We start from the raw sequence: 13,593 nt of genomic DNA, 5'->3' as shown, positions 1-13,593 counted from the left end.
GATTCGATTCATTTTCGCCAGCATTGTAACGAGGGGGTGGATTATAAACGCTAGGAAGTTTCTTAGTGTAATATTTCTCTGTGAAGTTCGACATCTTCTCTAGAATGTATGCCTCTGCAATGGAAGCCTCAATTTTGGCTTTATTTCTACATTTTTTGCGAAGAGTCTTCAGACATCTATCGATTGGATAGCACCAACGGTTCTGCACGCCGCCCCCCCACCCCCCATCCGTGCCTCATACGGGAGGTGCACAATCAAATGCTGCATCGGCAAGAAGTAGCCGGGTGGAAAGATCTTCTCCAACTTGCACCAAACCTTCTCAAATTTTTATCATAGTCTCCACATACGATATCACGACATCTCAACAAGTTTCATGATTTTCGGACTTCGTTTGCTTTTTATAGAATTTAAAAACACTTCGCACGCAAGTTCACGGTCATGTTTCGTGAACAAGATGTCCGAATTTTCGGATCCATTCCTAGATACGGTCTCACACTACACTCAGTAACATGACTATAATTTTTTGAATCATTAAATTCCATTATTCGTACTACGTGCAGTTCAAATTTATATTTTTTGAAAAAATTCAAGTAAATGAAATAAAGTAACTAAATATATTAAAAAGCCACAAAAAATCCTCAAATTCTAACTAGGAGTTTGTGATACTTTAAAAGGGCTCCACAAAAAATTTGGAGGCCAAAAACAAAAAAAAACTTTGCCGAGTGCCGGGGTATGGCACTCGACAAAGGGGGTCTTTGCCGAGTGCCAAGAATAAGGCACTCGGCAAAGATGGTTTTGAATTTTTTTAAAAAATTTCCTCTTTGCCGAGTGCCTTCACAGGGGCACTCGGCAAAGACATTTCGAAAAAAAAAATTATTTGCCGAACGTTGTGTCAGGGGCACTCGGCAAAGTATTTTTTTAAAAAAATCTTTGCCGAGTGCCAGATCTGGGACACTCGGCAAAGAAAATTAAAAAAAAACCTTCTTTGCCAAGTGCTAGATCGGGGGCACTCGGCAAAGTATATTCCAAAAAAAAATCTTTGCCGAGTGCCTCACAGCAGGCACTCGGCAAAGAAGGACGTGTCCGAACACCGTTAACGCGGCAGCTTATGCCGAGTGCCGTGCTTTTGCCGAGAGCCTGGCACTCGGCAAAGAAGTCCTTTGCCGAGAGCCTTTTTTTACCGAGTTGCCGAGTGCGGCACTCGGCAAAGAACTCTTTGCCGAGTGCGGCACTCGGCAAAGAAGGTCTTTGCCGAGTGCCCGATTTTTGACACTCGGAAAGCAGTTTGCACTCGGCAAAGATCCCGTTTCCAGTAGTGTTGTGTGTCTGTCCACTTGTCCATGTATTTCCTTCGCTCTAAAATAAGTGTACATTTCATGCTTCGAGTAGTCAACTAATCTTAAATTAAATCAAATATTTATACATATCAAAAGTAATTATATTTATTGATGTAATCAAATATACATCATTAGGTTAATGGCATCATATGTTTTATGTTAAAAATATACGAATATTAACACACTATTTTTTTATAAACTAGTTAAATTTGAGATTGGTTAGTGACTTCTCAAAGCGCAAGATGTGTCCTTATTTTAGGACGGAGGAAGGTATGCACTTGAGCAGAATACATACATAAAATCTAATCATAGGATGATGGTGTGATGGAAGATCTGTTGTCCGAATCTTATTTTCCCGCCATGCATGTGGATGTGATATATCCACTATCTACACACCTCAATTGATGTGGTAGAGATATCGATCGCTGGATGGAATTCTCATGTAGATAGATAGATAGATAGATGGATCGATCCTCTAACCGCGTGAGATCGAGCTCAATGATTCAATTCCACAACGCATCATTATTGACGCTCAAGTTTTAGTTGATGCTCCGTACGTGTGTGCATGCAGTTGGATTCGATCAAGCTCATTCCAGAGAGCACAGCAGAGACCACAGACAATTTGTAGCCTGTTCGTTTGGTCGTATTTAGCTTATAAGTCATGGCTTATCAGCCAACGAACAGTATTTTTCTCTCACACCAAACCAACCAACAGTACTTTCAGCCATGGCTTATAAGCCAAACCAGCCCAAATGAACATGTGTAGATTCCCTTTTCCAAGACAAAAACCGACGAACAATCAAAGCTAGCACTCTACGAATTTGCATCTGCTGCTACCATTCTGTCTGCCTGCGGGCATATATACATGCAACAAGTAGCTAGCTAGCTAGCTAGAAACGAAATGGAAACTGGAAAGCCAGCAGATCCATGAGGCAAGTAATTAAGAACCTGTATAAGCAGTGACAAGCCGCCAGCAGCTCCTGGCCAAAACCAATGCAGGCATGGCATGGGCAAGCACCATTTGCGTACTACGTGCTAGGGTTTCTTATCAGTTGCCTAACCGGTATAGTTGGCCATTTGGCCTGGGCACTAATTAGCACGGCCTAGGAACAGCCCGGCCCGACGGCCTTCGTGCCGGTGCCTGGCACGGCTCGGCCTTAGTGCCGTGCCTGGGCCGCCATTCTGGCCCATAGTGTCGGCCCGGGCACGGCACGCTATATGGGCTGGCACGGCTCGGCCACAGGTCGCCGTTGGATCCCCGGCCTCGCTGCCATCAGACCGTTGGATCCGGCCGTTGGAATCGGGGGTATAAAATTGCCCGTCCCGGCCGGCTGGCTGTGTCTCCCTCTGTTGCCCTAATTCATTTGCTCTCACTCTCTGTCTCCCTCGCCTCGCTCTCGGCTCTCCCTTAGCGCCGTCTCGCCCGCTCCTCTCTCGTCTCGCTCTCCTCTCTCGGCGAGTCGGCGACTCGCTCTCCTCTCTCGCCTCTGACTTCCTCTCTTCTTCTCGCTCTCTGGTGGCCTCTAGAGCCACCGCTGGCCGGCACTAGCACAATCCCTAACCCTAACCCTAACCTTTGCTCAATCCCTAACCCTAACCCTTGATCTCGCTTCGTCCTCGCCGGATCCGTCGTCGACCTCGCCGGATCCGTCGATTTCCTCGCCGGATCCGTTGGTTTCCTCGTTGGATCTTCGACCTCGCTCCCATCGGACCGTTGGATCCGGCCGTTGGAATACGGGGTATAAAACCCGTCCTGGTGGACCGGCCGCATCTCGCTCCGTCGCGGCGGCGCCCTAATTCATTTGCTCTCCTCTCTCGGTGAGTCGGCGTCGCCGCGTCGGCGACTCGCTCTCCTCTCTCGCCTCCGACTTCCTCTCTTCTTCTCGCTCTCCGGTGGCCTCTGGAGCCACCGCTGGCCAGCACTGGCACAATCCCTAACCCTAACCCTTGATCTCGCTTCGTCCTCGCCGGATCCGTCGTCGACCTCGCCTGTGTTTGTGTGATTATCTAACTTTGAGTCTTTGATAAGTTCTCTGAACATGTAACTTTGAGTCTTTGATAAGTTCTCTGAACTTGTAACTTAAGATTGAGATGATGAAGTTATTGTCCCTGATATTTTGATCAGTTTGAGGTGTTGGGCACTTATAGTGCCAGTGCCGGCACGGGCACTGCTGGACCGCCGTGCCCAGTGACATGGCACGACACGACTAAGACTTGATAGTACCGTGCCAGGACCGGCACCTCGACACGGCACGGCTAATCTACCGTGCCGTGCCTGATCGGGCCGTGCCTGGCCGTGCCCGTGCTAATACCGTGACGGGCGACCCGTTTGGCCAACTATACTAACCGGGGCCGGTCACACACACACCCACCCCCCACCCCCCACCCCCAAAGCTCACACGGCGACAGGGAGAGGGGTCCAAATCTCACTAGTAGTATGACTAGTCTGACTGTCACTTGACAGGACTGTCCAGATCATCGATGGTTAAGCTGTCGAGATCACAAGTCAGACCGATCTTTCTTTTGGAGGACAACAAGGCCCATCCACTGATTGAGCTGCATGCCTGCCCAGGACCAGACATGGTTGTATTGGACTGGACACAGGACACGGTCGATAAAAGTGGGTGGGGGATGGATGCCCGCTGCCGTGCCCAACATGTGACGAGGAGGCGACACGTCACACACGTCCTCTGTGCTGCTGCTGCAGCAGCATCAGATGTACCCTGTTAGAGCAAGTACAAGGGGTGTTTGGTTCGAGCTACTAAACTTTAGTAGCTACTGAATGGTTTAGTCACTTTTAGTAACTTCAGAGTTACTAGAGAGGACTAAAGCCCTTTTAGTAGCTTTTAGTAGCTTTTAATAGCTTTTAGTCATAGCGTTTGGTTAAAAAGTTACTAAAGTGAATAAAAGCTACTAAATTTAGTAGCTACTAAGCGAACCAAACAGGGTTGTAAACTAATATACGCTGAGATGGAGGAGAGAAGGGAGAGAACAAAAGCGGACTGTAAGCTTATATATGAATACAAGAACCGAGAAACTTTGTGAGAGAGACAAATAAGCCATGCATTAATGGTGAAGAGCTAACTACTATATGTGTGGACTGAGAGAATATTGTAAAGATCCTTACAGCCAGCCTATCGGCTGTATTATTAGCCTTCCTCTTAGGGCATCCGCAATGGTGCTAGCTACGTAGCCAGCTTATGTGGCGGTGAGAGACAAAAGCAAAGATTATTTTATATCACTGTTTAAAATAGCGGGCTATTGAAAATAGCGGCAATTTTTTTTTAGAAGCTATGCAGCTATAGCGGCGCTATGCCAGATAGCATTTTTATAAAAAAAAAACATGAAAAACACCCGTAATTGATAAGAAAAACATGGCAAATATGAAATTCGATAAACACAAATATGTTTCTAAGGTTCCACAATTTCAGGTAACATTACCAAATACCAAATGACATTACAACATGATTCATGAAAGTTTAACCGTCTAAAATACCAAATTAGTAGCAAATGATAATTAATAAGTAGAAAATCGTCATAGCGTTTAGCGGCGCTATAGCGGCAAATAGCGGCGCTATAGCGGCAAATAGTGGCGAAAGTCATCATAGCGTTAAAAAGACCAATAGCTTAGCGGCAGGCTTCTTCCACCGCTATAGCCCGCTATTTTTTTTCATGGTTTTATATATTCTTATTTTTCTATATAGTATTAGACACATATGTTTCTCTCTCAGATTCTTGGACTACGTAAAATAGACTAGTTATTTGTTCGTCGCTAGTGACTTCTCTCCTATTTTTTTCCGGTCCACGTTAGAATAGCTAGCCAAATAGGTGGGGAAGCCCTTAGGCCATTGCTTCCATGCATCTCAGATCTCCCCTCCTGATTCAGGTTGAAACGTTCCTCAGTTCAATGGCCACCCACACTAGCGTTTCTTGGAAGCTGCAAATGATCCTGCCTGCCTGCCTGCGCTGCAACGAATGGTCGAATGGATCCTCGTTAAAAAGGATCATGCGTGGCAGTCTGAACAGCAGTTTCGACAGGGATCTGAATTTGCTTGGATTTTGTCAGGGGATGCGATGCGATGCGAATCCATGGTTTTGGTCGGTCGTTGGCCGGCTTCAGCCACCAGCTGTAGTGTATGTATGCTTGCCTGCGAATTGCGAATCGGCGATGCCAGTCGGCCGGCCAGCTCTGCAAAACACATGCTTTACTGAATATAATGCTGATGGATCTGCAGATCTACTGCTGCTGGTGTCATGTATGCAGAGGCTGACAATTTTTTGTTTTTGTTTTGAAAGATTAGACGCTGGCAAAATATTGGGCATTGGGACGCCGACGCCGACGCAAGAATCCTAGACCACCTACATCGGCCTACATGCACCTGTCTGTGTGCATGCAGGCGTTGCTCATCTCCAATCCAAACCATTTTTTTTAAAGTTTCTCCAATCCAAATCTTGCCGTAGAGAACAGGTGTAAAGAACTGCAGAGAAACGGCATACATATGGGCTAGCTAGCTAGTACACGGCGTGCCCACAAAACAATGCAGAGATTCCTGATGGAGCACAAGCCGAGTCAGCACCATGTGTCGTCAAGCAAAGCAAGGTTCATGCTCTGTGACAGACTGAAAGTCGCTGCATTTTGCATACTTATACATGTAAAGAAGAAAGAGCCTTGTTGTGCTTTGTGGTTTGTTTAGTAATTCCACGCTGCCACCTCAACTGTCTGTCTGTCTGTCTATTGCATCGCATGCATAATGTATGTATTTTCTGAGACTACCCATACTGTATTGTTTTATTTGCAAGGAGGACCAAAGGAAAGCAGTTAGATTTTGGAGAGGGGACCAACTACTACTACTACCAAGAAAGCTGAAGTGAGATAGCCTGAGTATTAGATCACAAGTTCAATCAATAATGTTATGGTTAAGGAAATGACCAAGGACAATCATTGGAACACGTTAGCTAGGAGACGATGGATATGATGACACATTACTAATTATGAAGAGCCGATGGCCTTATTTTTCTTGCATTTTCTGGGGTCAAGTTCGTGATCCTGATGAGTGATGAACAACAGAAGATGCTGCTGGCCCTGTTTCTGCACAACTTGTGCTACTTCTTCTCCATTGACAAAGCCTGGCCAAACTGCAAGACATTGCAGCAGCTTAGTACTAGTAAGCTGAATAAGAGAATCCGGATTAGCAAAAGCTGTGCCAAACAGGACCGATGTTCATTTGGTTAATTGCCCTCTCTGTTCATTCAGAAGTACATTAGGATCTGCCCTACTTATCAGTAAAGTGACGACTGTCACCATAATTAACTAACTGCATATGGGTTATATCTGTCAGATGATTCAGTCATTTGAATTTATTGACAAACCTTAGGTGCCGACATTGAACGGATAAGAGGCCAAAAAAAAAAGAGAGAGAAAACAAGAAAAAAAAATCTTGTTTATTGTCAAACGGTCTTGGAGAAGACTTGAAGCCACGACTTCATCAGATGTAAATAAACAAGTACAAAGCTTAGTCAAAAGCGAGGCGGGAAACGATCCAACATGATCTTGCAGCGTTTCTTTAGCACTACACCAGGTTGTTTGACTGACAGACTGACTCTATTCTTCAACTTCACTCTTTCTTTCCTTGTTTTTCTTTTCTCCTTCTGAAACTGAATATCTTCTGCTCTAAATTACTCTGCAGTGAGACAGTGACAGTGCAAAACCTCCGGATCCAATTGCTCTGTTTACCTGCGGAACTGCATGGTCAGCAATGGACGCACCAAACTGGCCTAACCTTGATGGCCGGCCGCCGGCCACTCACTCACTGACCATCCACGGCCGGCCGATCCGATCGCTTTATCCGTGAACTGTTCTTCTCATTTCATTTCATTTCATTTCCATTTCATGCAGTGCGAATTCAATTATTGGCGACGGCTCCTAGTCCTAACTTTCGCTGTCGCTCGAGTGCGAGAGATCATGAACATACCCGACACGAAATTTTGCATTAATCTGTCGCGGCATGGGCTTTGTCCCCCGAATTAAAATCGATGCTGCCCGCGTGCAGGTTTTTCAACGCTTCTGGACCCCCGGCTGGCTCTACTTATATGTCTCTACCTTCTTCAGATAGTAGTATCTGTACCTTTCTTCAGACAATAGTCTGAATACAGAGATTTGCTTGCTTGAATTTATATATATTCTGACACCACCAAAGAAACCCAAAAACGTTGAAAGCTATGCCGAATCGAAGAGAAAATTTTAGGCCAAAAAGGATAAGATAAAGAAAATAAATATACTATTATTTTATTACTAAACTTGTGGAAAATGCATAAAGTTCAGGAAAATGCAAATGTGTGTCAGTCTGTGTATGAGAGAGATGACAGACGAGAGAGAGAGGAGAGAGAGGGGCAGAAAGGTCAATTGGTTGCCCCTAGGCACCCCACCCCACCCCAGCAGCTTTTAAGCTAAACAAACTCTATCATCACTCCTTTGCATTGGAGTAGCAGCAAAGCAACTCAGCCAGTCAGTGAGAGAGTCTGTTCCGGAGGCACACACACACGCACAGGTGCTGAAGCACACAGCAGTTGTCTGTTCGATTGTTCCTCCCTCCTCTCCAGTCTGAACCCAGAGGGCAAGGAGCTGGTAGGTAAGCTTCCCTAACTGCGTGCTTTCGTCTCGTTTCTCCCTCCCCATGAAGCTTGTGTAATTTGACTGAGGTGATCAACCTGGCAATGGCATGCTAGCTGTTCTTCTCTTGAAGTAGTGCTTTCTCATCTGTTCTATCACTCTCTTTCCTGACTTGTCTGGAGTAGCATGTGAGCTTGGTGCCGAGCATTCGTCAAATAAATCCTCAGTCTCTGTATTTTGTTTGAGAGAAAGCTGTATTTTTGTTGGGTTGACGGGCTTTTACAGCCATTGCCCGCTTTCCTGAACCCCAAGGCTGTTGTCTGCCTGATCTCTTCTGAAGATACACCCCCAAGTTTCTTTCTCCTGCATGCATTCTCTTTGTTAAAAAATTGACACTCTGTTCTTTTTTCCCCCCTCAAATTAGACAGAGTAAAGATTTTTGGTTACCCTCCTCCCAAAAGTTCAGACTATAAATCAGTTGCTTCTCGGTTTAAGAGAAGCAACTGTTTGCAGACCGTCCTAAAAAACACTGCTTTTAATTTGCAGTTATTTATTTCCATTATCTCCACTGCAATCTGATAGGATTCCAATTCCCGCCTCACTAGCTCCTGCTCACATGGTGCTGCCCATTTCTTGGGCGCGATTATTCCCGCTGTCCCCTCACCGCCCTTGCTTTGCAGTTGCAGGTGCTGCTTGCTCTGTCTCGGTGTCTCCGATCCAATCCAAGCTGCAGGAGCCCTCGGAGATGAGATTATTCCTGGCATTGGACAGTGAGCCTGGCTAGATTAGCTGAATCCTTCGCGGATCCAAAGAGCGGGTTCTTGGCCATGGAGCGAGGGGCCACCAGCGCTTAGATCTCTGCATCTGGTGGCCATTGGTGGTTCTTGGTTCTGATTTGTTGCTGCCAGGTGAGGACTGAGGAGAAAAGTAAAGGAAAACAGGAAGGGGGAAGGCGATTCAGGTTATTCTTGGCGTGTCAAGATGAAGTACATGAAGCTTGGATCGAAGCCGGATGTCTTTCAGACAGAGGGGAACAGTATCAGGTGAAGTTGTCCTTATCTGCTCTTGTTTACAGTTTCCCGTGCTTTAATCTGAATTTCCAATTTCTAGTTTGATTCACCTGACGTCTTATTTTTTTATGGTAGAAATTTATAGTTTGCGAGTTTATTTTTTACTACAAAATTGACCATGAATAAAGCTGTTTACAAGCATTTAATTATTTATATGATGCTATTTGTGTAGTGTTCCTAGGCCGAGAGCACAACAAATGTCAGTTAATAAATCTGTTTGAACAATTTCACCTCTCTAGCTAGTTTCTAGAGACATGGATATATCTACTAATAGCTGAGATCTACTAATAGCTGAGTTGGCTCTAAATATATTTGCACACTGAACTTTTGCATTGTTTTTCCATGGCTATGATTAGCACTGGAAAAGAGAGTATCTTTCTGAACGTGAGTACTTGTATTCTCAAGCTGTGGGTCTCATGATGGTACTTGAAAAGGCTCCATCTACACTGATCTCCTGTACAGTACAGGGAAATGAGGCATCATCTCTGATTCTTTGCCAATGGCATTTGTTCTTCAGCTTTACAAGTATACTCCACTTGCGAGCATGTGCCAATCTCATCTCCTGGTGTGGTGTACCTTAGCTTTTTCGCGTAGTCATGGGTTGTCTAGTGTTACAACTATCAGATTATAGACCGTGTGGTCCATTTGGAAAACCAAGTCCCTACCTTTTGCGCTATCAGTTTGTTGTCAAATCATTTTCCGTGGTCCACTTAGCGGTTTCATTAGGTACATTAGGCCTGTCGACTGTCACGCATGCATGGGGGATGGGGCTAGGGGCTATAGAATTGCTTTCCTCACCTTTTTTTTGCTGTAGCACTGCTACTTTATTCAGGCTAAAATGGATGGCCACTTCTTTTCTTACACTTAGCTGATTTATTAGTCGCTCACCTTTACCTTGTTTATTCATCTCATACATGCTTGTTTTTTTACTTTCGCATTCTTTCTTTCCTCAATTTTTTAGACTAATTCGAGGTGATGCTAATGTTGAATTCATTCTTTATTAAATGTTTTTCAGGTTTGTTACAACTGAGCTGGCAACGGATATTGTTATCACTGTAGGGGATGTCAAGTTCTATCTTCACAAGGTACTACACCACCAGCCTAATCATCCATTTGAACATGTTTACGGTCTCTGTCTTAGCACTCCAAAACTAAGATTCAAGCCTTCAGCCTGTAATTTCTTTTTTTGCAATCTGTTGGAAGAAATATTTTACACATAGGTGTTCTTGACACATGCTTCATTAGAATCATTGACGGTTGATCCGTGTACCGATGTTTTGCTGTGATTGAACTTGTGACTAATCAGAGATGTCTTGATTTTCAAAATTCAAAACACACTCAGTTCCCTCTTTTGTCCAAGAGCTCCCGCCTACAAACACTGGTAGGGTCAACAAGCGACGAGAGCAACGACGAAGTGAACATCTCCGACATCCCCGGCGGGCCAGCGGCGTTCGAGATCTGCGCCAAGTTCTGCTACGACATGGTGGTCACCCTCAACGCCTACAACGTGGTGGCCGCCCGGTGCGCGGCGGAGTACCTGGAGATGTTCGAGACGGTGGACAAGGGGAACCTCGTCTACAAGATCGACGTGTTCCTGTCGGCGAGCATCTTCCGGACCTGGAAGGACTCCATCATCGTGCTGCAGTCCACGAAGTCACTTCACCAGTGGACAGAGAACCTCAAGGTGGTGAACCACTGCGTCGACGCCATCGCCACCAGGGCGTCCATGGACCCGTCGGAGGTCGACTGGTCCTACACCTACAACCGGAGGAAGCTCCCGTGGGAGAACGGCGGCGACGCGCACAGCTGGAACGGCGTCAGGAAGCAGCAGGCGGTGCCGAGAGACTGGTGGGTGGAGGACCTCTGTGACCTGGAGGTGTGCCTGTACAGGAAGGTCATCTTGGCCGTGAAGGCCAAGGGGAGGACGGGCAGCGACGTCGTCGGCGAAGCGCTGCGGGCCTACGCGTGTCGCCGGCTGTTCGCGTCCCTGGACCATGCCGTCAGCAACGGGCTTGACTGCACCAAGCACCGTGCCGCTCTTGAAGCCGTCGCCGAGCTGCTGCCGGCGGAGAAGGGATCGGTGTCTTGTGGCCTCCTTCTGAAGCTGCTCAGAGCTTCGTGCCTGCTGGAGTCCGGTGAGGCCTACCGCGGCGAGTTGGTCAGGAGGATCGGCGCGCAGCTGGATCGAGCTTCGGTCTCGGACCTTCTGATGCCTGCTGAATCCGGCGACGACGCGATGTACAATGTTGACATGGTGGCTGCGATACTGGAGGAGTTCTTGCTGCAGCACAGAATTAATGGAAGTGATCAGGCAAAGCTGCAGGAAGATGATGACAACATGGATGTAGCTGCTGACGACGTGATCCCTTCTTCGAAGCTGGCGGCTGTCGCAAAACTGGTGGATGGATATCTCTCTGAGATCGCCAAGGACCCGTGCCTTCCTCTAGAGAAGTTCATCGACCTCGCTAAATCCATGCCTCCCCTGTCTCGAACGGTGCACGACGCGCTCTACCGCGCCATCGACGTTTACCTCAAGGTATGCATGCAAGCAGTTCTGCATCATATCTTTCTGCAATTTCAGTAGGTAAAAAATGTGCAAAATCTGCAACTTCAGTAGGTAAAAAAAAGGGGATTGCTATTATACAGGTGCCTGTTTTTTTGCAAAGGATCAGGCGACGTTGCTGGCCATCTACCATGCTTCTCTTTGTTGCTTTCGTCAGCTGAACAGCAAAATACGGCAGACAACGCATTTGCCCATCGCCTGAGATCTCAGGCGACTGAATTCTAGCATATGTGGAAAAAAAAATGTGCAAAAATCTTTCTACAATTGTGTGCTGACGAATCTCTGCTGTGCACACGCATGCATACATACAGGAGCACCCGGGCATGTCGAAGGGCGAGAAGAAGCGGCTGTGCGCGCTGATGGACTGCAGGAAGCTGACGGCGGACGCGAGCGCGCACGCCGTGCAGAACGAGCGGCTGCCCCTGCGCGTGGTGGTGCAGGTGCTCTTCTTCGAGCAGGTCCGGCAGTCGGCGGCGGCCTCTGCCGCTGCCCCAGCACGCTCGCTCGTCATGCCCAGGGACGACGGCGTATCGTACGGCGGCAGCTCGAGGTCGGCGACCACGACGGCGACGGAGGACGAGCAGTGGGGCGGCGGCGCCGTGGGCGGCGCGCCTACGACGTCAGCGTCCGGCGGCGACGCCAGCTCGCTCCGGTCGGTGAACCAGCTGTCGGCCAACAAGAGCGGGAGGAGCGGCGGCGACAGGAAGACCGCCAAGGGCGGTGCGGTGGCGCCGGCGCCGGCGAGGAGGGTGCTGGGGAAGCTATGGTCCGTCAAGGCCAGCAGCGGGGAGAACTGCGGGTCGGACGACACGTCGGAGAGCCCCGCTGGCTCCCTCAACCTGGAGGAGACCAAGTCAACGCCATCACGGATCACGAGGCATTCTGTGTCATAGAGACTGTATGTTCTTTCTTTTTTGTTTTTTGTTGGGATGGTTTTCTTTCAACCTTTGGATTGGATTTGCCTTACAGAAATATTTTAGTGTAATATAATACATATTGTTCATTATAATAGCAAAAGGGGTGTAATTTTTTATAGCTATAAGATGCTAGCAAGCATGCTAATTCGTTGCAACGAGACGGCCAACGATAATGAGTTAGCTATTTTTGTTGTATTTAATTTGATTTGATCGATCTTAATAAATCAAATAAATTCTAAAACTCAATTACTTGTAGGGCTAAAAGTTTCTTCTCGCAGCTGTGCTCTTTCCTGGCAGCTATCTTTGGCTATAGCTGCAACTATTGCCCAAGATTTAGAACCTGAGATGAATTAGAGCTTGCCATGACGCCACATAAAGATGCCTCACGGTCACGACCCAAGCACCGAGCCAACATCTGCGGCCGCGCGACACCGTCGCCGTTTCGTCGCCCACGAAGCCTGATGCGCCGAGCGCCGTAGCAAAGTTGCTGCTGCCCATGTGGACACTGGGGTGGAGCATCTCCAGCAATACTACCTAAAACACCTTCTACTTTCTCTATTTAGGTAGCTATCAATTTTTATACTACCTATATTTCGTTGTTTGCTCCGGCAGCACCGCTTAAAACAGACCTCCAAATCCATCCTCACATATGACATGGTGGGACCCACTTGTCATCCTCTGTCAGCTTCTTCTTTGGCAGGGGCACCCGCGCCGAGCATGGGCGCTGTAGGGAGATGCATCCGCCGCGGGGGGGGGGGGGGGGGGGGGGGGGGGGGGGGGGCGCTGCGGGGCGCCGCCGGCAGCCGCATCATCTACGCCGGGGAGGGGCAGCAGGGAAGGCCATCAGTGCTAGCCACGCCGTCCGTAGGCCGTCGGGGCAGGGTCGCGCCGCCCGCAGGCCGTCGGGGCAGGGCCGTGCCGCCAGGCAGGCCGCGACATGGAGGGAACCGCCGCCGAGGCTGGCCGCGTGCTGGGTCGCTGGGGCAGGCCGTGTCGGGCGCAGTCGCTGGGGAAGAACCGCGTCGCGTGACTGCTGAAGTTGGTTTTTTTGGTCTTCAGTGTCTAAGAAGTTGGGGATAAGTAGGGGTGTTGCTGG

The 13,593-nt window shown here is 48.0% G+C and overlaps 1 protein-coding gene across 4 annotated transcripts; it reads left to right on the top strand.

Annotated features, from left to right (window-relative positions):
• Positions 1-7,811: 7,811 nt before the first annotated feature.
• On the top strand, positions 7,812-12,597 carry LOC136504741 (BTB/POZ domain-containing protein NPY4-like). 4 transcript variants are annotated; one of them, XM_066499728.1, is made up of 6 exons: positions 7,812-7,962; positions 8,628-8,990; positions 10,033-10,102; positions 10,360-11,553; positions 11,892-12,213; positions 12,246-12,597. In XM_066499728.1, the coding sequence occupies exons 2-6, from the start codon at positions 8,929-8,931 to the stop codon at positions 12,563-12,565; spliced, it is 1,968 nt and encodes a 655-aa protein (XP_066355825.1). In that variant the 5' UTR covers positions 7,812-7,962; positions 8,628-8,928; the 3' UTR covers positions 12,566-12,597. The 4 variants fall into 4 exon arrangements, with proteins under 4 accessions (XP_066355825.1, XP_066355826.1, XP_066355824.1 ...); XM_066499729.1 differs by having other exon boundaries at positions 7,812-7,966; positions 10,378-11,553; XM_066499727.1 differs by having other exon boundaries at positions 7,812-7,966.
• The last annotated feature ends 996 nt before the right edge of the window (positions 12,598-13,593 follow it).

Source organism: Miscanthus floridulus, chromosome 14 (assembly GCF_019320115.1).
Source record: "Miscanthus floridulus cultivar M001 chromosome 14, ASM1932011v1, whole genome shotgun sequence".
Lineage (NCBI taxonomy): Eukaryota > Viridiplantae > Streptophyta > Magnoliopsida > Poales > Poaceae > Miscanthus > Miscanthus floridulus.
Note: the sequence above shows the minus strand (reverse complement) of the source record. Positions and strands in the feature narration are given on the sequence as shown.

What these genes read in the sequence shown, in the direction of transcription:
- LOC136504741 (XM_066499728.1), top strand. Translation starts at nt 8,929, where the DNA reads ATGAAGTACATGAAGCTTGGATCGAAGCCGGATGTCTTTCAGACAGAG. An exon ending in ACAGAGGGGAACAGTATCAG is followed by an intron (nt 8,991 to 10,032) that starts GTGAAGTTGTCC and finishes AATGTTTTTCAG; the next exon opens with GTTTGTTACAACTGAGCTGG. An exon ending in TCAAGTTCTATCTTCACAAG is followed by an intron (nt 10,103 to 10,359) that starts GTACTACACCAC and finishes AAACACACTCAG; the next exon opens with TTCCCTCTTTTGTCCAAGAG.